The 23,988-nt window shown below is 47.2% G+C and overlaps 1 protein-coding gene across 2 annotated transcripts; it reads right to left on the reverse strand.

Moving 5' to 3' along the window:
• Positions 1–126: 126 nt before the first annotated feature.
• polr3d (polymerase (RNA) III (DNA directed) polypeptide D) lies at positions 127–22,779 on the reverse strand. Of its 2 annotated transcripts, none has more exons than XM_078429094.1 (9): positions 22,703–22,779; positions 19,830–20,010; positions 16,988–17,031; positions 15,201–15,355; positions 10,370–10,494; positions 7,816–7,969; positions 6,415–6,686; positions 4,848–5,000; positions 127–2,162 (listed from the first exon to the last, which is right to left on the reverse strand). In XM_078429094.1, exons 2-9 carry the CDS (start codon positions 19,992–19,994, stop codon positions 2,043–2,045), a joined length of 1,188 nt encoding a protein of 395 aa, XP_078285220.1. In that variant the 5' UTR covers positions 19,995–20,010; positions 22,703–22,779; the 3' UTR covers positions 127–2,042. The 2 variants fall into 2 exon arrangements, with proteins under 2 accessions (XP_078285220.1, XP_078285219.1); XM_078429093.1 differs by having other exon boundaries at positions 19,830–20,008; positions 22,697–22,779.
• Positions 22,780–23,988: the final 1,209 nt, after the last annotated feature.

Raw genomic sequence — 23,988 nt, forward strand, 5'->3', positions numbered from 1 at the left:
ATTCATGGAAATTATTTGCGTATTTAAAAATCTATGTATGTTGTGCTCTTATTGCAGAAGTGAGATTGCTGTGTGAATGGAACAGGTATGTTTAATCATATTTTTCCAATAAAGATCAAAGTCTTAGATGTTTCACTGTTTTTAAGACATTTGATGCTCAGAAGATAAGTGCACAATTGGACGAGCAACATCTAGGAATCAGAATAAACGTACAAGGAGCCAATGGCAACATTTAGCACCAAGTATTAGAAGGATGAGAGGAGATCTTATCGAAACGTATAAGATTATTAAGGGGTTGGACACGTTAGAGGCAGGAAACATGTTCCCAATGTTGGGGGAGTCCAGAACCAGGGGCCACAGTTTAAGAATAAGGGGGAGACCATTTAGAACTGAGATGAGGAAAAACCTTTTCAGTCAGAGAGTTGTGAATCTGTGGAATTCTCTGAATGCATTCGAGAGAGCTAAATAGAGCTCTTAAGGATAGCGGAGTCAGGGGGTTTGGGGAGAAGGCAGGAACAGGGTACTGATTGAGAATGATCAGCCATGATCACATTGAATGTCGGTGCTGGCTCGAAGGGCCGAATGGCCTCCTCCTGCACCTATTGTCTATTGTATTCCGTTCCCTACCACGTGCAAACTAAGTTAAGGTAATGCAGCTGCCTAGACACACAAAGCTGGAGTAACTCAGCGGGTCAGGCAGCATCTCGGGAGAGAAGGAATGGGTGACGTTTTGGGTCAAGACCCTTCTTCAGACTTAATGCATCTACCTCACTGCTCCAGAGATCTGGGTTCAATTCTGATCTGTCTGTCTGGAGTTTGCATGTTCTCGATGTGAATGCATAGAAACTGCAGCACTTAGCACTTGGAGTTATAAATTACCAGGTGTGTGTGGAAGGTAGGTTTTAAGCTGCATGTAGGTGCGATGAACAGCCAGGGGCTAGTCCGGTCTCCACAGGTACAAGTGGTAAAAACAAGATGTAGAGTGCTACAATTAAAATGTCTAGCACCACTTCCAACTCATTCAGATTCACTGCGGGTTTGTTAATATTACAATTTTTACATGTATATTAAAAAAAAGATTGTTCTGTTAAGTAGTCTCTGGAATAAAAAGACATCCCATTCCTGAGTTAAGGACTCAAATATATTCCAGCTCTGGGAAACAAATTACACCTTCTGTTAATAATATTTGAAGCATATTTAAATAATTCATACAATTCCAAATTACTCAGTCCAGGCAACACACATAGGTAGTGGCAATAATCAATGTAAATGTTGACTGCTGCATTGGGTCACGGACAATGCACCCACATCTTCTGCCCCAAACAGTCCTCATCATCACTGTCAGAGACAGAAGGCAAGGGTCTTGGACTGGAGGTACGATCCAGTTATGGGATTCATTCATCTGTCCCTGGCAATGGGAACCGAGGAAGTGAAACAGTGCAAATGTAAGCACAGAGCTCAAACTCTCAGGTCACAGCAGCGCAGAGAGACACCATTCTCGAGGCTGCTTTAGCTCAGCTAGGCTCCTGCACCACCTCAAGCCTCACTTTCGTTGACGTTACTGACTATTTAACCACAGTGTGACTGTCATTGCACATCTCTCACATAGCCACGCGCGCAGCCATGTGGACCATCACCGTCCCAGCAGGCCCACACTAAATGCTGGAGTAACTCAGCGGGTCAGGCAGCATCGCTGGAGAGAAGGAACGGGTGACGTTTCGGGTCGAGACCCTTCAGACTGATGTCAGACTTCTCTCCAGTGATGCTGCCTGACCCGCTGAGTTAGTCCACCTTCGATTTAAACCAGCACCTGCAGTTTCCGTTCCTACACACCTCACCAGCAGACTCTGCAAGAGTGAGATGCAATGAATTCTCATCTTGCATGTTACAATCCAGAAGTAACTTTCGCACCCGTCTCCCGTGAGGACTGTCCTTTCGAGGTTCCGCGGAGCCTTCCGACGGTTAGAGACAAGACGCGGAACGCAAGCTGACGACCCGTGTTGTTTTGGCTTTGTTTTCTTGTGCAAGTTCGTGATTTCCCGCTACTGTCTTTGCGCAAGGAGTGCTTCAAAGTCGGGGGAACAGACCAGCTTGTGCTTGATGTGCCCCAGCACGGTCATCTCCCCTGTCCTGTTCTCTCCAATCCCAATGGAAACCAGCTCCTGAAACAACGGAGTAGAACAGTCAACATGACGTTCCATAACGCCACGGTTATCTTCAGAGGGAAAGCAAATGAGATCTTGCATTCTTTAACACCCAATGTGAACTCAGGAGAACTCACCAGTTTTACAACATGACCACAAGCTGAACAAACCGAAGAATCGAATAGACAGGAAGCCACAGTTTAAGAATAAGGGGTAGGCCATTTAGAACTGAGATGAGGAAAAACTTTTTCAGTTAGAGAGTTGTGAATCTGTGGAATTCTCTGCCTCAGAAGGCAGTGGAGGCCAATTCTCTGAATGCATTCAAGAGAGAGCTGGATAGAGCTCTTAAGGATAGCAGAGTCAGGGGGTATGGGGAGAAGGCAGGAACGGGGTACTGATTGAGAATGATCAGCCATGATCACATTGAATGGCGGTGCTGGCTCGAAGGGCCGAATGGCCTCCTCCTGCACCTATTGTCTATTGAAGTCCATCGGGACCCTTCTTCAGACACGACCACATCAAAATCAAGTCCCCCAAGGCTCAGTCCTTGGCCCCCTCCTCTTCATCCTCTACCTGTTCCCCCTTGGTCAATTAATCCGCCGTCATGGTCTCAACTTCCACTGCTTCGCTGATGATATCCAGCTCCTCATCTCCACCAAGTCAATCTCCCCCACCACACACTCTACACGGACAAACTGCATCACTGAAATAAAATCTTGGCTTCAATCAAATTTCCTCAAACTCAATTGCAACAAATCTGAAATCATCATCATTGGTCCAAAAACGCTCACCAAATCCACCCAAAACTTCATCCTCAACATTGATGGTCTCCCAGTATCCACCTCCCCTCGCATCCGGAATCTTGGAATCATCTTTGATCAAACCCTCTCCTTCGACAAACACATCAAACACATCACAAAGACAGCCTTCTTCCACCTCAAAAACATTGCCCGTCTCCGTCCATCCCTCTCCTCCACAGCTGCAGAAACCCTCATCCACGCCTTCATCACCTCCCGTCTGGACTACTGCACCCTCAAAAATCATCAGTAAACTTCAATACATTCAAAACTCCGCTGCCCGTCTACTCACCCACACCCCGATCCGTGACCATATCACCCCCGTCCTTTACAAACTCCACTGGCTCCCCATCCCCCAGAGAATCCAGTACAAAATCCTCCTCATAACCTACAAAGCCCTCCATAACCTGGCCCCATCCTACCTGAACGACCTCCTTCACAGGCACACTCCCACCTGCACCCTCCGCTCTGCTGCTGCCAATCTCCTATCCCCCCACATCCGGACCAAACTCAGATCCTGGGGGGACAGGGCTTTCTCCATCGCTGCTCCCACCCTATGGAACTCACTACCCCAAACCATTAGAGACTCCTCCACACTCACCACATTCAAAACATCACTGAAGTCCCACCTGTTCAGTACTGCCTTCAACCACTGAAGGTCACCTCACCTTCTGTCTCCTTTCCCTGTTCGTTTACTTATTTACTTATTTATCTATTTATTCATTTCCCTATGTTCTCTAAATCTCTGTAAAGCGTCTTTGAGTATATGAAAAGCGCTATATAAATGTAATGCATTATTATTATTATTATTATTATTATATGCACCACTTTGGTTCAGTGGTTGAATAACACTTCAATGTCACTTGTACAATGAAATTTAATTTTTGTACACTTCATTAAAAATCTTACTACATGTAAGCACAATTATACCGATTTCCTCCCACACTCCAAAGACGTGCAGGTTTGTAGGTTAATTGGCTGGGTAAATGTAAATATTTTCCCTAGTGTGTGTAGGATCGCTGGTCGGCGCGGACCCGGTGGGCCGAAGGGCCTGTTTCTGCGCTGTATCTCTAAAACTAAAACCTGAACTTGTCAGGGAACTAAGGGCGGTATTTGGGGACTAGAAGGAAAATTCACCGTGGAACCTTCGACAAAATATTTATACCGTAACAAATGTCAGCGGCAAATGTCAGTGTCTGAAGAAGGGTCCCGATCTGAAATGTTCTCCTGAGATGCTGCCTGACCCGCTGAGCTACTCCAATACTCAGTGTCTTCTTTAGTAAACCACTTTCACTCTCATGCTCTGTGCATGCTCTCTACACATTTCATCAGATGTGTAAAAACTCACGGAATTTCCCCTGATGAGGAGCCGTGCATTTTGGGCAAAGATTAACCTGTCCCCTTTATCACCAACCTCTTGCAGCAACTATTGTACAAGGACAGGACAGGTTTGGAGGGACCAGTGTAGCTGGGACATGTTGGTGGTATGGGCAAGTTGGGCCGAAGGGCCTGCTTCCACACTGTATCACTCTATGACTAGTGTAGCTGGGACATATTGGCGGTATGGGCAAGTTGGGCCGAAGGGCCTGTTTCCACGCTGTATCACTCTACCACTCTTTAACAACAATCAGAAAACCTGAGGGGCTCACGTTGTTGACCTCCCCGTGGTGAGCCCTGTCAACTGACCTCAGTCAGGCGAACGACAACAAACAGAGACAGCAGAAGCAGAAGCAGCTTCATAACTTCTGCTGCCTCAAACACAAAAAGACACCCTTAAGTTTTCCCGAATCGTCAAAACGATCAATACTGGTGGAGTGAAGGGCTACATCGCCACTGTGCATCTCAGTAACACTCCCAGAAAAAGGCTAACGTTGCTGCAGCTGGGAAAACACGATGTGGTACGTACCTGGAGAAATGGACAGGTTGTTCCCATGGTAACATCCAGGGTGACCTTCCCGAGAACCAGCTGCACTCTCCCCGACCTCCTGATCAGCAGCTTCCCAATCTGACCCTCCGCTAGGTCCATCAGCGAGCAGGTATTTTCAGCTTGTTTCTGTTCCTGTACAACACACACACACAGAAGCTGAGAAAGGAACTCAACCATCACGGGCAGCACAGCGAGAGTTGCTGTCTCACAGCGCTAGTAACCCAGGTTAATCCTGATCTCGGGAGTCATCTGGATGGAGTTTGTACTTTCTCCCCGTGACCCGTGTGGGTTTTCTCCGGGTGCTCCTCCCACATTTTAAAGACATGCAGGTTTGTAGGTTAATTGGCCTCTATAAATTGTCCCTCGTGTGTCGGGTAGTGCTAGTGTACGCGGTGATCGCTGGACAACGCGGGCTCAGGAGAGACGAAACTCCACGCTGTATCTCTAAAGTCTAAAGTCTAGACATAATCATCTTCCACTGTCACCAGCCCATGTAGAGTCCATTTACACTTCTAGTCCAGGGATATTTATGGCACTAGAGATGGTAACATTCAGTGGATTATAAAGTAATGCAATATTTCTTTATATTATCCAAAACCCAAGATTCATCATGTGCTTTAAGTTTCTAAATAGAATCCACTTTTAAAAATAGAGAAACCTCAATTAGATTCCAGCGAGTAATATAGTGTTTCATTCCTGAGACACGATTTTTCTTTTTAGAAATGACACCCCAACATTATATTCCAGTTGCAACTCATTCCTGGGTAACCCAACACTACATTTAATAAATCGCAGAATCATAATTAGTAGATTTCTAAATCTCTGAGTATTTATACCGAAGCTTGGAAAAACCTGCCGACCGGGGATAAGCTGGAGGACCCTTGCAGTAGAACTAGTAATGGTATAAGACAAAATGTGTAGGAAGGAACTGCAGATGCTGGTTTAAACCGAAAATAGACACAAAGTGCTGGAATAACTCAGCGGGACAGGCAGCAGCTCTGGAGGGAAAGAATAGGTGACATTTCAGGTCGAGACCCTTCTTCAGGCTGAAATTTAGAAGATTGAGGGGGGATCTTATAGAAACGTACAAAATTCTTAAGGGGTTGGACAGGCTAGATGCAGGAAGATTGTTCCCGATGTTGGGGAAGCCCAGAACAAGGGGTCACAGTTTAAGGATAAGGGGGAAGTCTTTTAGGACTGAGATGAGAAAGTTTTTTTTCACACAGAGAGTGGTGAATCTGTGGAATTCTCTGCCACAGAAGGTAGTTGAGGCCAGTTCATTGGCTATATTTAAGAGGGAGTTAGATGTGGCCCTTGTGGCTAAAGGGATCAGGGGGTATGGAGAGAAGGCAGGTACGGGATACTGAGTTGGATGATCAGCCATGATCATATTGAATAGCGGTGCAGGCTCGAAGGGCCGAATGGCCTACTCCTGCACCTATTTTCTATGTTTCTATGTCACCCATGCCTTCTCTCCAGAGATGCTGCCTGCCATTGAGTCACTCAAGCGTTTTGTGTCCATCTTTAGTAATGGTACAATACTAGCCTGGTTCTTCTCCTGTTTCAGGAGCACGGTCTGCCCGTCCTCGTTCTGCACCTCGGCTTTCGTTGGCTTCTCTTCGAAGGTGGGGGCCTGGCCCGGCAACGTGTCGGGGAGCTGAAGGAACAGTAGCTCGTCGTCTTTGCTCAAGTTCAGCTCCTGGAGCAGCTCAGCTACCGACAGGTCCTTCGGTGTGACCGGGGCCTTCCTCACCACGCTGGGCTTGCCTGACGCCAGAGAGTCCTTTGCCACATCTTCACCGCCGGGTTCAGCCTTCACTGGAAGAACAAATCCAAATAATGCAGATATAACAGGTAGAAGGTGTCACAAAATGCTATTGCTATTGAGGGCGTGCAGCGTAGGTTTACCAGGTTAATTCCCGGAATGGCGGGACTGTCGTATGTTGAAAGACTGGAGCGACTAGGCTTGTATACACTGGAATTTAGAAGGATGAGAGGAGATCTTATCGAAACGTATAAGATTATTAAGGGGTTGGACACGTTAGAGGCAGGAAACATGTTCCCAATGTTGGGGGAGTCCAGAACAAGGAGCCACAGTTTAAGAATAAGGGGTAGGCCATTTAGAACTGAGATGAGGAAAAACTTTTTCAGTCAGAGAGTTGTGAATCTGTGGAATTCTCTGCCTCAGAAGGCAGTGGAGGCCAATTCTCTGAATTCATTCAAGAGAGAGCTAGATAGAGCTCTTAAGGATAGCGGAGTTAGGGGGTATGGGGAGAAGGCAGGAACGGGGTACTGATTGAGAATGATCAGCCATGATCACATTGAATGGCGGTGCTGGCTCGAAGGGCCGAATGGCCTCCTGCACCTATTGTCTATTGTCTAAAATGCTGGAGTAACTCAGCGGGTCAGGCAGCATTTGAGGAGAGAAGGAATGGGTGACGTTTCGGGTCGAGACCCTTCTTCAGACTGATATAACAGGTACATCACATGCAGCCCTACCTTGGATCCTTAAAGCAGCATACAGAGATGCAAAGTTAACTTTAGCTCTCATTCCCCTTTCCCCAATGGAGCCAGCTACCCAAAGCAGATACTGGACTACAGATAATTCTGTTATAAGTGTAGGAAAAAAAAACTGCAGATGCTGGTTAAAATCAAAGGTAGACACAAAATGCTGGAGTAACTCAGCAGGTCAGGCAGCATCCCGGGAGAGAAAAAGAATAGGTGACATTTCGGGTCGAGACCCTTCTTCAGACTGATGTCAGGGATCCTGCATATATTTCATTACAACGATTAACGAAGATAGGTGCAAAATGCTGGAGTAACAATTAAGGGGCAGGCAGCATCTCTGGATAGAAGGAATCCGCTGAGTTACTCCAACATTTTGTCTTTCTTCGGTGTAAACTGGCATCTGCAGTTCCTTCCTACACATAATGAATTAATGAAGTACCTTTCACAGAGGAGATATCCAGCTCCATCTTTTCCTCGCTGGCGGTCACCTCCTCAAGCTCAGTGTCGTCCTTGAACAGCCAGCCGGACTGGGCCAGAGGGAGCTGCACCGGCATGTTGCGGGCATCGTTTTTCAGTCCAGGGTCATCGATAAACTGCACACACAAGCAAGAATCAAACACGTTTGGCGCAACGATACAACTTAAACAGACAGAAAAAAAAGAGATGAATAAATGAGCAAGCAGCTCAAGTAGGAAAGGGATTCACTACAAGCCTTCTCATTCGCTCGTCTGGGCTGATCTCAATGTCGTAGCGTACACAATTGTGATCAATTTGCAGCAAGCTCCAGTAGGTTGCTGTTGTACATTAAAAGGTGTTGTAGGGCGCACACACACACTATCCAAATCCTGTCCCAATACACACCAATCGTCCTCAGTGAAAGGCACAGTTCCTTCCTGCAGTGCAGCCCCACATACACACCCGCTGGGTCTTGCCTGGTAGGATCGCAATTGCCAGTGCCAGCAGGGTATCATATCAAAGGGCAGTTGTACAGGGCCCTAGTGAGACCGCACCTGGAGTACTGTGTGCAGTTTTGGTCTCCAAATTTGAGGAAGGATATTCTTGCTATTGAGGGCGTGCAACGTAGGTTTACTAGGTTAATTCCCGGAATGGCGGGACTGTCATATGTTGAAAGACTGGAGCGACTAGGCTTGTATACACTGGAATTTAGAAGGATGAGAGGAGATCTTATCGAAACATATAAGATTATTAAGGGGTTGGACACGTTAGAGGCAGGAAACATGTTCCCAATGTTGGGGGAGTCCAGAACAAGGGGCCACAGTTTAGGAATAAGGGGTAGGCCATTTAGAACTGAGATGAGGAAAAACTTTTTCAGTCAGAGAGTTGTGAATCTGTGGAATTCCCTGCCTCAGAAGACAGTGGAGGCCAGTTCTCTGAATGCATTCAAGAGAGAGCTAGATAGAGCTCTTAAGGATAACAGAGTCAGGGGGTATGGGGAGAAGGCAGGAACGGGGTACTGATTGAGAATGATCAGCCATGATCACATTGAATGGCGGTGTTGGCTCGAAGGGCCGAATGGCCTCCTCCTGCACCTATTGTCTATTGTCAGAGGTGAACCTCTGCTGACCATGTACAGGGCAGGGTCCAGGACTGGGTGGTGAAGACGTCACCAAGACACAGTCATGACTCTTACACTGCTGTCTTTTCTATCCTGGGGCACTGAGATCACAGTTGAGTTACAGTGATCTTCCAACCAGAGCAGCTAATACAGTACAGACCAAGTCAACACTGGACTTTGTTGCCAACAAGGGGCGGCACTGTGACACAACTGGGAGAGCTGCTGCCTCACAGCACAGGATACCCGGGTTCCATCCTGACCTCGGGTGCTGTCTGTGTGGTATTTGCACGTTCTCCCTATAACCGCGTGGGCCTCCTCCCACATCCAAAGAACGTGCGGGTTTGTCGGTTAATTGGCTGCTGTAAATCGTGTAGGGAGCAGATGGGAAAGGGGGATAACAGAGAACTTGTGTGAATGGGTGATCGACGGTCGGCATGGACTGAGTGGGCCGAAGGGCCTGCTTCCAGGCAGTCTCTCTGAAAGGCAAATGTGACACTTTTCCCTCTTGAAACTAATCTCCCACCATGTGAACCGGCACAGATCTACTGCACTTTATTCTGTTTAAAACTGCTCTCATTTGTTTCATTGGGTTGTATAAATGAATACTGACTAGCTAATTAATTAATTGCATCGTATGGGAGGCGCATTCCCAATCTCGTTGTACTCCTGTACAATGACAATAAAGATATATTGCATTGTATTGCCTGCATCCCACTGCTTCCACCAAACAGTGCTTACATCGTAGGGAGACACAAAATGCTGGAGTAACTCAGTGGATCAGGCAGCATCTATGGAGAGAAGGAATGGGTGACATAGACAATAGGTGCAGGAGGAGGCCATTCGTCCCTTCGAGCCAGCACCGCCATTCATTGTGATCATGGCTGATCGTCCCCAATCAATAACCCGTGCCTGCCTTCTCCCCATATCCCTTGATTCCACTAGCCCCTAGCGCTCTATCTAACTCTCGCTTAAATCCATCCAGAGATTTGGCTTCTTCTGCCCTCTGTGGCAGAGAATGTCACAAATTCACAACTCTCTGGGTGAAAATGTTTTTTCTCACCTCAGTTTTAAATGGCCTCCCCTTTATTTTAAGACTGTGGTCCCTGGTTCTGGACTCGCCCAACATTGGGAATATTCAGAATTTAAATGAGATATAGTGATTGAGTATTGAGGTGCTAAATTAACATCCAAACTGAGTCCTGGGTCTTTCCACAAACACATTAATTAATTGCCCTATCTAGACCACCTACTAGGTTCCCGCCCCCTCCCCTGACATCAGTCTGAAGAAGGGTCTCGACCCGAAACGTCACCCATTCCTTCTCTCCCGAGATGCTGCCTGAGTTACTCCAGCAGTTTGGGTCTACCTTCGATTTTAACCAGCATCTGCAGTTTCCCCCCCCCCGACTCCAATGCTTACATCGTCCCGGTCCAGCATGCGGAGAATCTTTTTGGTTTCTTCCTCCGACTCTCTCTTTTCCTTCTTGATGTTAATAATTGGGGACGTTCCAAACTCCTTCATGTCCACGGAGGAATCCCAACCAGCTGGAAGTGAGACACGGAAAGAGAACATTTGGAAAACCGGAGCGCCGATAACCAGCGGACGAAATGCTGGCATCTTGGAATACAAATGGTGCCCGAGGAAAGCTACATAGATCATAGAACGGAAAAAGGAACAGGAATAGTCTGAAGACGGGCCCCGACTCCAACGTCCCCTCTCCATTTTCTCCAGAGATGTTGCCGGGCCCACTGAGTTACTCCAGTATTTTGTGTCTAACTTAGGAATTGGCCTTTCTAAGTACCCACCACTTTCTGTATTAAAAAGCCTGCCCCACACGTCTCCTTTAAACTTTGCATCTCACACCTTAAAGCTGTCCCCTCTAGTTTAGTTTAGTTTAGAGGTACAGCGCAGACAACAGGCCCTTCGGCCCACCGGGTCCGCGCCGACCAGCGATCCCCGCACATTAAAACAATCCTACGCCCACTAGGGACAAACTTTACATTTACAAAGCCAATTAACCTACATACCTGTACGTCCTTGGAGTGTTGGAGTGTGGGAGGAAACTGAAGATCTTGGAGAAAACCCACGCAGGTCACGGGGAGAATGTAAAACTCCGTACAGACAGCACCTGTAGTCGGGATGGAACCCGTGACCGTCTTTGACATTTCCACCCCTGCAAAAAAGGTTCTGACTGTCTACCCTATTTATGCCTCTCTTCATTTATCTACCTCAATTGGGTCTCCCCTCAACCTCCGATGCTCCAGAGAAATCAATGCAAGTCTGTGCAATCTCTCTTTGTAGCTGATACCCTCTAATCCAGGCACCATTCTCCTAAGATGAGGAACGGCAGATACTTGTTTACACAAGCACTATTAACTATTGGTTCACAAACAAATGACACAGAGAGCTGGAGTAACTCAGCGGCTCAGCGAGCATCTCTGGAGGACGTAGCTGGGCAACATTTTGAGTCGGTAAACCTCTTTCCACCCTTTCCAAAACCTCCACATCCTTCCTTTTGCTCTCTGAATTTGAGGAAGAACGTCCTTGCTATTGAGGCAGTGCAGAGTAGGTTCACAAGGTTAATCCCCGAGATGGCAGGAGTGTCATATGAGGAAAGATTGGAAAGACTGGTCTTGTATTCACTGGAGTTTAGAAGGATAGCCAATAGGTGCAGGAGTAGGCCATTCGGCCCTTCGAGCCAGCACCGCCATTCAATGTGATCATGGCTGATCAGTCTCAATCAGTACCCCGTTCCTGCCTTCTCCCCATACCCCCTGACTCCGCTATCCTTAAGAGCTCTATCTAGACATTCTAGCCTTCCATCACAGTGAGGAGGGACTGGAGGAGACTCACTGTGATGGATGTTTCTTTTGTTTGGTGTTAGTTTATGATTGTATGTGTTATTGCATTTTTATTGATGATACTTATTGGTCTTATTGTTGAACTGCGGGTAATGTTTCATTTCACTACACATTTATGTGTATGTGACAAATAAACGACTATTGACTATTGACAGCTCTCTCTTGAATGCATTCAGAGAATTGGCCTCCACTGCCTTCTGAGGCAGAGAATTCCACAGATTCACAACTCTCTGACTGAAAAGGTTTTTCCTCATTTCCGTTCTAAATGGCCTACCCCTTATTCTTAAACTGTGGCATATATAGAAACATATAAAATTATAAAATGACTAGACAAGCTAGATGCAGGAAAAATGTTCCAAATGTTGGGGGAGTCCAGAACCAGGGGCCACAGTCTAAGAATAAAGGGGAGGCCATTTTAAACTGAGGTGAGAAAAATCTTTTTGACCCAGAGAGTTGTGAATTTGTGGGATTCTCTGCCACAGAGGGCAGTGGGGGCCAATTCACTGGATGAATTTAAAAGAGAGTTGGATAGTGCTCTCGGGGCTGGCGGAATCAAGGGATATGGGGAAAAGGCAGGCACGGGTTACTGATTGTGGACGATCAGCCATGACCACAATGAATGGCGGTGCTGGATTGAAGGGCCAAATGGCCTCCTCCTGCACCTATTTTCTATGTTTCCTGTAATACAGTTGGCTAGTTCCGGTACTGGTGAGCTCCCTCAGCTCCAGATACCATTTGCTTTCCTAACTGCTTGCTAATCTGCTTATTAATTTAGGGTTGCTTTGAAGATATCTCGGCACCTCTCCACACTAACCATTTTCAGTCTCTCAACACTTTAAGAGTACTCTTCCCCTTCTTTATTTATTCCAAAGGGAAAGATACCAAGTACCTCAGTTATACCTCAGTTATGTCAAGTCAGGGCACCTCCAAAGCTCCGCGGAGTCAACCCTGTCACATCATCTTCTGGATAAAAGCATCTCAAAGGTGAAGCTATATTCACAGCATGGCAGGCATGCCAATATTCTGCACTCTGTATCTTTCTCTTCGCTCAACCTTTTGTACTTGGCTGGTTTGTATTCACGTATCATATTATCTGATTTCACTGCAGAGCATGCAAACCAAATCCTCAGTACACACAAAAATAATAAACCCAGACCTAAATGTTATGAGCCTTTTTGCAGCAAGCCGAAGAAACAATCCTGACCCATCAAAAGGATAAAAAAATAAAGTTAAAATCACAACCTTGCATCCAGCCAGCAAATGTGTCGTTAAATACTGGCAATGTTCAGATAAGCTCAACCTCCTTGGTTGAGGGCACGGAAATACAGTCTACAGAAAGAGGTGTTGATACAGTGTCTGCAAGGGATGCTCCATCTGACGCTAGTCTAGTTGGATTCATGTACCGTGGCGATTAGAAATGACACTCAGCAGAACATGCGAGGGTTAATCCCTGGGGTCTGATCTGCACTGCTGTTCACTGTCAGCTAAGATGTAAAAACAAATAATTGATGGCACTGTCAGACACTTGATGTAGAGTCTAGCGAGAGCCAATAAATAGAAATTGTTCCCATCGACTGGAAGGTCAATCATCCAAAGGAGGCAGATTTAAGATGAACCATAAAACAACCAGAAGTGACATTGGCCAAGAACATTTTGATTGGTTGCGATGTGGAAAACATTCCAGTATACACTGGAATTTAGAAGGATGAGAGGAGATCTTATCGAAACGTATAAGATTATTAAGGGGTTGGACACGTTAGAGGCAGGAAACATGTTCCCAATGCTGGGGGATTCCAGAACAAGGGGCCACAGTTTAAGAATAAGGGGTAGGCCATTTAGAACTGAGACAAGGAAAAACTTTTTCAGTCAGAAAGTTATGAATCTGTGGAATTCTCTGCCTCAGAAGGCAGTGGAGGCCAATTCTCTGAAAGCATTCAAGAGAGAGCTAGATAGAGCTCTTAAGGATAGCGGAGTCAGGGGGTATGGGAAGAAGGCAGGAACGGGGTACTGATTGAGAATGACCAGCCATGATCACATTGAATGGCGTTGCTGGCTCAAAGGGCCGAATGGCCTCCTCCTGCACCTATTGTCTATTGCGAAAACAGAGCAAAAACATTTAATAATACCTTATACATGGGAATTGGACCAATATCCGATGGAGAAAGAATTGTAACGAAATGAGAAAAGGATCAGGGAAGTGGAATGAAGTAGTTTGTTCATTTGAGATGGCCACTGGAGATAAGGTGTGCTGAGCGACCAATGATTTGACCTAATGGTGACGCAGGTAGGCAGGGTGGTGAAGAAGGCTTACCTTCATAGGTTAGGTTGTTGAGGAATGGAGTTGGAACGTCATTACAGGTGTACAAGATGTCGGCGAGGGTATATTGTGCACAGTTTTGGTCACTCCGCTGCAGGAAGGATGCCATTAAACTGGAAAGGGTGTGAAATGGAAGGAAAAACGAGATCTGGGTGTCCTAGTGCATCAGTCACTGAAAGGAAGCATGCAGTTACAGCAGGCAGTGAAGAAAGCCAATGGAATGTTGGCCTTCATAACAAGAGGAGTTGAGTATAGGAGCAAAGAGGTCCTTCTGCAGTTGTACAGGGCCCTAGTGAGACCGCACCTGGAGTACTGTGTGCAGTTCTGGTCTCCAAATGTGAGGAAGGATATTCTTGCTATTGAGGGCATGCAGCGTAGGTTTACTAGGTAAATTCCCGGAATGGCGGGACTGTCATATGTTGAAAGACTGGAGCGGCTAGGCTTGTATACACTGGAATTTAGAAGGATGAGAGGGGATCTTATCGAAACATATAAGATTATTAAGGGGTTGGACACGTTAGAGGCAGGAAACATGTTCCCAATGTTGGGGGAGTCCAGAACCAGGGGCCACAGTTTAAGAATAAGGGGTAGGCCATTTAGAACAGAGATGAGGAAAAACTTTTTCAGTCAGAGAGTTGTAAATCTGTGGAAGTCACTGCCTCAGAAGGCAGTGGAGGCCAATTCTCTGAATGCATTCAAGTGAGAGCTAGATAGAGCTCTTAAGGATAGCGGAGTCAGGGGGTATGGGGAGAAGGCAGGAACGGGGTACTGATTGAGAATGATCAGCCATGATCACATTGGCTCGAAGGGCCGAATGGCCTCCTCCTGCACCTATTGTCTATAATTATGACTTTTAAAAGACGTTAGTTTGGAGAGGGTCAGGAAAGGTTTGGAGGTAAATGGGACTAGCTCATTTAGGCAACTTGGTCAACAAGTACGAGTTGGGCTGAAGGGCCTGTTTAGATGCTGTATCGCTCTTTGACTCTTCTGTGCTGCCAGATTTCACAAACATGAATAGAAAAGCTATAGACTACAGGGTTTGAAGAGCCCACACACACTTCCCATTTCTCACCTCTCTTCTTCATCATTTCAGCGGGGCCCTGCTCGAAGATGGAATGGGACTGGATGGTCTCGGGTCTGCCTCGCCCTCGCCCTCGACCATCTCTCTGCCGATCTCTTTCTCGCTCTTTCTTCTCTTTCCTCTGTGAAGCATCCTCCTCCTTTGGTCTGCAGGGAGTGAAATCACACTTCACGTGACACGGTTAAAAGCTCTGCCAGTTGCTAACTGAGCCAAAGTAGATCTTTACCTTGAAGAAGCAATGGGACATCTTGAATATTGCATTATCTGTGGACTTGATGCCCAACACTAGCTTAAGTGTGCGGAGACCTGTAAAGGAATGTCGTTCCATTCGGGGCAAAGAGGCAGCAGATGGGACTTAATTTGGGGAAATGTTAGTTGAAAGAAATGCAAAACTTATTTTAAAAGATGGAAGACAAGTAAATTATGAATTGCAGAATCTGGGCACACAGGTTAACAATTAGAACAGTTAACTGAAGTGTTTATTGTCGGTGGTTAAAAAGCATGAGGATGGAAGTCACTATAGTTGCACAGGGCTTTAATGAGGCCACATCCCAAAACCTTTCCTCAGCCATGATTTCCTCTCCACCATGTGCCAGGGGTCTCAAGTGGTTCTGTTCAATCTCCTGCACTTTTCACTCTATTCTCGAACAGAAAAAGGGCCGTGTTCCCCCGTGTCCACTCCCCCCACCCCAGTAAGCTCTGCATTCAAAGGATCGTCCTCCTCCATCTCTCCGATCCCTTCAACGTAGGGCTGCCAACAGACCCATCTCCCTCTCCCACCGCCAACAGACCCATCTCTCTCTCCCGCTTCATCAGTCTTTACGGAACAATGTACACCACTGAGGTTCATTCTTCCAACTCCACCAATACCCATTCTTCTTGTCAGTGCAACATGCCCTATGATCTTCTTCCTGTCATTCAGGAACTAAACACTCCTTTCAGGTGAAGCAGTGATCCACCAATGTATTATACAGGTGCTCCCCGACTAACCATCGACTTACGATATTCCGACTTTACGACGATGCAAACGCTGGGCAACGGCAGTGCGCCGCAGCTCGCCTCCGGCCACGTGATCAGGTGTATTCAATGCATTTCGACGTACGATATTTTCAGTTTGCGATGGGTTTCTCGGAACGGAACCCCATTGTAAGTTGAGGAGCACCTGTACTGCATTCAGTGCTCACAATGTGGCCCGGTCCACATTTGGGAACCTCCATTCAATTCTCAAGAGTAACACTGACCTTCTAGTTTATTTCTATTTTAATTCTCCATTGTATTTCCACTCGGAGCTCTATGTCTGACCTCCTATAATGCTTCAACAAAACGCATTGTGGGCACAAAAAAACATATACTCCGTTTTAAATTTGGCACAGGATTCAGATGCCAATTCAAACATTTCAGATAATCAATTCCAATTAGTTTTCTCTTTTCTCCTACATCAGGTTTAATTTATGTCTGAGTGCCAACTTCCCTCCTGTCTGTCAGCCTGCGCCACTACAATGTGCATCATTCACGATTACCTGGTCCCTACAGGTACAATAGCAATGCTGAGGGGATATGTAGAGAGGGACATGAACAGGCAGGGAATTGAGGGGGATGCATCACTTGCGGGCAGACGTGCAGTTTCAATTAGCATCATGTTTAGCACAGGCAGCGCGGGCCAAAGGCCGATTCCTGTGCTCTACTGCTCTAAGTGCAATAATCTGTTTTAATTATTTAAAAATGGAGTGAAACAATAACAATCTGCCACAAATTCTTCGTTGCAAGGCAATACTTACTCTTCCTTAACTTTCCTGCTGATGATGTTGGGAGTGAACGTTTTCTGTAAGAGAGGATATCAGATATCATTCTTGGGTCACATGAGCACACGATGATGAAATAGACTTCACTGCCTACGTTTGACTGGATGCCAATGACTTCATGACTCCAACCTACTGCGCCATTATCGTTGGTTATTCGGGATGGCAGTGGTGAAGTATGAGAGGCTGATGAGGGGCTGAGAGTACACCAGGCTGTTGCTCGATTGGAAGGGGCAAATAGGCCACCGCACATCCCCAGTGTCTTGAGAACTGTTCAAGCTTCATTAGCTTCACTACTGTTGCCATGTCGAGTGTCTAGGTCGGTCATGTGGCTTAGTTCTTTTACATTCCACAAAGGTTTTGCACAACCGAGAAACTTGCTGCGTCACTTCAGAGAAGGAGCAAGGCTCAACTTACATCGTCATGGGCCTGTCGTAACCGCGGCCAGGCAAAACTCAGCAGATGTCATTCAAAGGCAGATGGCTGAACAGGTGCCCAGCGCAAATATTTGCTTTATTTACTTCATTCGCCGAATTTAAAGTTTCCAACCGGCATGGTAAGAGGGAGACTGGAAAAACAGCAAGCAGTGTGCCCACCAGTTGGTTACCAGCGTCAGAACTGTCAGCGATCACCCGTACCAACTTGCAATGGATTATATCATTTCATACCAGAAACCAAAATAGAAAAACACCAATGCTTTTTATGGAGACACAAAGGTGCCTTTAATAAACATACGTGTCACACGGCAGGAAAACACAGTCATGACACTTAACATGTGAAGAGGTTCCAGCATGTTGTAGCTAGCAGTGCACACCGTCACCAGAAAAATAGTACGTTTTTTTTCACACACAGAGTGGTGAATCTGTGGAATTCTCTGCCACAGAAGGTAGTTGAGGCCAGTTCATTGGCTATATTTAAGAGGGAGTTAGATGTGGCCCTTGTGGCTAAAGGGATCAGGGGGTATGGAGAGAAGGCAGGTACGGGATACTGAGTTGGATGATCAGCCATGATCATATTGAATGGCGGTGCAGGTTCGAAGGGCCGAATGGCCTACTCCTGCACCTATTTTCTATGTTTCCATGTTTCTAGTAATGGAACGGATCATTATCACAATAAAATACAAGTGGAGAACAAACAGATATGGTGTGGCTAGCTGAACAAAGGTTATATATAATACATTCAACGCCTATTTCACTGTCAGGCTTGCTGATATCTTCAAGGTGACAGATACAGAAGTCGGACGTTGGGAACATTACAATCCCAGTCACTTCCACAGCGGTCACATGATCCCGTGATGAGGCACCGTATAAATAATTCCTGTGTTTAAATCTGACGTACTCTGAATCGTGGCAGCAAATTTGCGTACAACAATCTCCCACAAATAGCAGTAAAATAAATTAACAGTTTTAAGTGTTGCAATTTCACATCAAAATATTGGCCAGAACCAGTCTTTTAAAGAACCGGTCTCGAGTCTGAAGAAGGGTCTCGACCCGAAACGTCACCCGTTCCTTTTTTCCCCTGAGATACTGCCTAGCCCGTTGAGTTATTCCAGCATTTTTTTCTATCTTCAGTCTTTTAAAGAGACGGGGTTTGAATATTTAATGTCCACGGAAGGATACAGAGTGTTGGTTTGACATCTCCACCGAAAGACAGCAACGTGAACAGCTTAAGGAACTTCCTGCACTGCACGAACCTCAGCTCAGATTAGCTGCTGAAGTGTCTTGAATGCCATGGAGTTACATGACTGACACAAGCACTGATCACAACCCCCCCACTCCCATCAAATCCTTGCTGCATGTTTTATAATCTCAGAAAGCACCAATGAGTTCCAATAGAAACTAACAACGGGAACGGGAAATGAAAAATAACATTCCTGCAAATGCTAAACAAATAACTGCTGTTGGCAAAGAACACATATGATCCAAAACTTTAATAGTCTGGATGATTTTTCATCCTGTTTTCACTCCAGGTCTCCAGAAGACACAATCTCTCCTTTTAGCTCTGCCAATTGCACAGAGTCCTTAACCCAGAGTAGAGAATCAAGAAGCAGAGGACATGTTTAAGGTGAGAGGGAAAAGATTTAATAGGAACCTTAGGGGCTACTTTTTCCACAGAGGGGGGTGGGCATAAGAAGAGGTAGTTGAGGCAGGAACTATAACTAAATTAACATTTGAACAGGTACATAGGTACCTGTAGGAAAGATTTTGAGGAATATGGGGCAATGCGGGCAAGTGGGACTGGCAGAGATGGGAAATCTTGGTTGGTTTGGCAGGTTGGGCCAAATGGCCTGTTTCCATGCTGTTTGACTCTTAAGTTGAAACCAGAACCAGTAAAACATCTGGACTGCAATAAAACGGAACTGCAGATGTTGGTTTGGACCAAAGACAGACACAAAATGCTGGAGTAATTTAGCAGGTCAGGCAGCATGTTTAGTTTAGTTTAGAGATACAGCGCGGAAACAGGCCCTTCGGCCCACTGAGCCCACGCTGACCAGCGGTCCCCGCACATCAACACTACCTACACACACTAGGGACAATTTTACATTGATAGCAAGCCAATTAACCCACAAACCTGTACGTCTTTGGAGCGTGGGAGGAAACCGAAGATCTCGGAGAAAACCCACGCAGGTCAAGGGGAGAACGTACAAACTCCGTACAGACAAGCACCCGTTGTCAGGATCAAACCTGGGTCTCTGGAACTGTGAGGCAGTAGCTCTACCACTGTGCCACCTTACCACCTTGGATAGGTGATGTTTCGGGTCAGGATCCTGGTTCAGTCACTCTGACAGAAACAACTGGACTGGCTCTCCAAGGCTGCTGACCTTTTTCATTCCTCCCAATGTCAGATCCCGTGATCGGATGGAGGGCAGGCGGCCCGGAGTGACGGCGGCTGGAGTCCGGCGTCCCGGCAGCGCCCTGCCCACGGCGATGGGAGGCCTGGTCCCGCTGGAGGTGCCGGGATCACCGCTGGCACCCTTGTCAGACATCGCAGCTCACTACTCTGCAGAGCAAGAGAACAAGCACAGTTTCAAATAAACAGGTGACAACTTCGCCATGACTTTACAGGAACTTTTTTTACTCGAACCACATCCTCCTCTTCCCGCGTGTTTGAGAAGGAACTGCAGATGCTGGTTTACATCAAAGTAGACACAAAATGCAGGCTTAACTCAGCGGGCAAGGCAGCATCACTGGAAAAAAGGAAGAGGTTACCTTTCAGGTCGAAGGTATGGGTCAAAATGTGGTTACAATGGTCAATAGACAATAGGTGCAGGAGGAGGCCATTCGGCCCTTCAAGCCAGCACCGCCATTCAATGTGATCATGGCTGATCATTCTCAATCAGTACCCCGTTCCTGCCTTCTCCCCATACCCACTGACTCCCCTATCCTTAAAAGCTCTATCCAGCTCTCTCTTGAATGCATTCAGAGAATTGGCCTTCACTGCCTTCTGAGGCCGGGAATTCCACAGATTCACAACTCTCTGACTGAAAAAGTTTTTCCTCATCTCCGTTCTAAATGGCCTACCTCTTATTCTTAAGCTGTGGCCCCTGGTTCTGGACTCCCCCAACATTGGGAACATGTTTCCTGCCTCTAACGACCTTTCAGGTCAAAACGCTTCTTCAAAGCTGGCGAAACTTAGCGGGTCAGGCAGCATCTCTGGAGAAACGCAATAGATAACGTTTCAAGTCAAGACCCTTCTTCAGACCTTTTCCTTTTCTCAAGAGATGCTGCCTGACCCGCTGAATTTTTACACGTTGCGTTTTACTCGACATTCCAGTATTTGTAGTCTCTCGTCTCTAGGTTCATTGTTTACTCTTAATTACCCTCTATAGAATCACACAGCATGGATTATTCCCACTATCCTGTGTATTGGCCCATATCCCTCTAAACCTATCCTATCTATGTACCCAGTCTTTAATGTAAGTTAATTGCAAAAAACAAATAAACATGTTGATGGGCAAATGTGTGAGATAGAAAGTTGAAGGGACATAAGGAGAGTACTAAAGGGACTGCTTCCAGAATGGACCAACTGGGCCAAATGGCCTCATCCTCTGGGCACTTGAATGAACAACATAGAGCGATACGGAATTAATGCAAGCAAGTGGTATTCGTGTAAAAAAAGACACAAAGTGCTGATGTAACTCAGCAGGTCAGGCAGCATCTCTGGAGAATATGTATAGGTGAGACCCTTCTTCAGCCACTCGGTCTGTTGAAGAGTCCTGACCCAAACGTCAGCTACCCATGTTCTCCTGAGATGCTGCGTGACCCGCTGAGTTGCTCCGGCTCTTTTCAATCATCCTTCACTCCGTTCCCCTCTCCACAGATGCAGCCCGGCCTGCTGAGTCTTGCTGCTGTTTGCTCTTTTCAGTTCGGATTTCCAACATCTGCAGAATGTTAAATTCCTTGCAAACAGAGGGCGATGAATGAGGGCAGAAGAGAGAGAGAGAGGAGAGAGAAAAAGACAGTAAAAAAGAGACACACAGACAGAAATAGATAGTTACTCCAGGGATGCTGCCTGACTTGCTGAGTTACTCCAGCATATTGTGTCTTCCTTCGATTTAAACCAGCATCTGCTGTTCTTTCCTACAGACAGAGACAGAGAGGGAGGGAGAGACAGAGAGGGAGGGAGAGAGACAGAGAGGGAGGGAGAGACAGAGAGGGAGGGAGAGAGACAGAGAGGGAGGGAGAGAGACAGAGAGGGAGGGAGAGAGACAGAGAGGGAGGGAGACAGAGAGGGAGGGAGAGAGACAGAGAGGGAGGGAGAGAGACAGAGAGGGAGGGAGAGAGACAGAGAGGGAGGGAGAGACAGGGGGGAAGGGAGAGACAGAGGGGAAGGGAGAGACCGAGGGGAAGGGAGAGAGACAGAGAGGGAGGGAGAGAGAAGAGAGGGAGGGAGAGAGACAGAGAGGGAGGGAGAGAGACAGAGAGGGAGGGAGAGAGACAGAGACAGAGAGGGAGGGAGAGAGACAGAGAGGGGGAGAGAGAAGAGATGAGAGAGAGAGGGAAGAGATGACAGAGAGACAGAAGAGATGGGAGAGAGACAGAAGAGATGGGAGAGAGACAGAGAGGGAGGGAGAGAGACAGAGGGGAAGGGAGAGAGACAGAGAGGGAGGGAGAGAGACAGAGAGGGAGGGAGAGAGACAGAGAGGGAGGGAGAGAGACAGAGAGGGAGGGAGAGAGACAGAGAGGGAGGGAGAGAGACAGAGAGGGAGGGAGAGAGACAGAGAGGGAGGGAGAGAGACAGAGAGGGAGGGAGAGAGACAGAGAGGGGGAGGGAGAGAGACAGAGAGGGAGGGAGAGAGACAGAGAGGGAGGGAGAGAGACAGAGAGGGAGGGAGAGAGACAGAGAGGGGGAGGGAGAGAGACAGAGAGGGAGGGAGAGAGACAGAGAGGGGGAGAGAGAGAGACAGAGAGGGAGGGAGAGAGACAGAGAGGAAGGGAGAGAGACAGAGAGGGAGGGAGAGAGACAGAGAGGGAGGGAGAGAGACAGAGAGGGAGGGAGAGAGACAGAGAGGGAGGGAGAGAGACAGAGAGGGAGGGAGAGAGACAGAGAGGGAGAGAGAGAGAGACAGAAGAGATAGGGGGGAAAGAGATTGGTGGAGAGAGAGATTGGGGAGAGGGATGGGTGGGAAGATGCTGCCTGGGTCCAAGCGAGGCCGGCGCTACCCAGGCCCCGCTGGGCCGCAGTTACCTGCTCGCTCGCTCGCCTGCCGGTCCTGTGGCCTACTACCCGTCTCCACTAATCCGGATCTATGTCTATTTATTCAGGTTCCTTCCCTCCCCCCCTCCCTCCCTCCCTACCCCTCAGCCTTGGGCCCTGGATCTCGCCGGCCAACTGCCTCCGCCGCCATCTTACTGCCGGCCCCTCTCCGCCGCCATCTTACTGCGGGGCAAGTCGCCGGCTTCCCACGAGGTGAGCATGCGCGGTGGCCTGCCCCGCACAGACATGGCGGCGCTGAGGGGGGGGGGGGGGGCAGAAAGACAGGTGACATGCAACCATGGCTGATCCATCTCTCCCTCCTCAACCCCATTCTCCTGCCTTCACCCCCCCCCCCCCCCCCCCCACCCACCCCCCTAACCCCTGACACCCGCACTGATCAAGAATCTATCTCTGCAGAGGGACTGAGTGAGTTTCTCAAGAGTACAGGTCTCATTCACTGCACTGGAAGTGGCTATGTTTTAATATTCATTTTGTGTATCTGCCACAAATTTGGTTGCAGCTCTCTTGTAATTAAATGCAACACCTTGGCTTTGATAGAAAGATCCTATTAAGATCTCTGGAGTTTGGAGAACTTAGTCACAATACCAAGCACAGAGAAACTTCGAAACAAAGAAAATAGACGCAGGAGTAGGTCATTCGGCCCTTCGAGCCAGTCTCGACCTGAAACGTCACCCATTCCTTCTCTCCTGAGATGCTGCCTGACCTGCTGAGTTACTCCAGCATTTTGTGAATAAATACCGCCATTCAATATGAATCAGTACCCTGTTCCTGCTTTCTCCCCGTATCCCTTGATTCCATTAGCCCTGAGAGCTATATCTAACTCTCTCTTGAACACATCCAGGGAATTGGTCTCCACTGCCTTCTGTGGCAGAGAATTCCACAGACTCACAACTCTCTGGCTGAAAAAGTCACGGTAGTTGTAAGAATATAATTAAGTGTAAAATTAGCTGGAATCAATTATAAGATAACTGATAGGATGCATTACAAACCAAGAACCTTTTCATTTGCTAAAATGTTCTTTCTTTGATTTTGTGGTTACTTCAGATGCATAAATTCTTCAGGTTTAATTATGGAATTTAGCTTTAAACACACATTCTGCTGGAGAAACTCAGCAGGTCGGGCAGCTGTGGAGGGAAATGCACAGACGATGTTTCAGGTTGAGATCCTTTATCTTCCACAGATGTTGCCTGGCCCGCTGAGTTCCTCCAGCAACTTGTATTTTACATAAGATTCTGACATCTGCAGTCTCTTGGGTCTCCATG

Source organism: Rhinoraja longicauda, chromosome 36, assembly GCF_053455715.1.
Source record: "Rhinoraja longicauda isolate Sanriku21f chromosome 36, sRhiLon1.1, whole genome shotgun sequence".
Classification (NCBI taxonomy): Eukaryota; Metazoa; Chordata; class Chondrichthyes; order Rajiformes; family Arhynchobatidae; genus Rhinoraja; species Rhinoraja longicauda.

What these genes read in the sequence shown, in the direction of transcription:
- polr3d (XM_078429094.1), bottom strand. Translation starts at nt 19,994, where the DNA reads ATGTCTGACAAGGGTGCCAGCGGTGATCCCGGCACCTCCAGCGGGACC. An exon ending in AGCAGGAAAGTTAAGGAAGA is followed by an intron (nt 15,356 to 16,987) that starts GTAAGTATTGCC and finishes CACTCCCTGCAG; the next exon opens with ACCAAAGGAGGAGGATGCTT. An exon ending in TGAAATGATGAAGAAGAGAG is followed by an intron (nt 10,495 to 15,200) that starts GTGAGAAATGGG and finishes TCTCACTTCCAG; the next exon opens with CTGGTTGGGATTCCTCCGTG.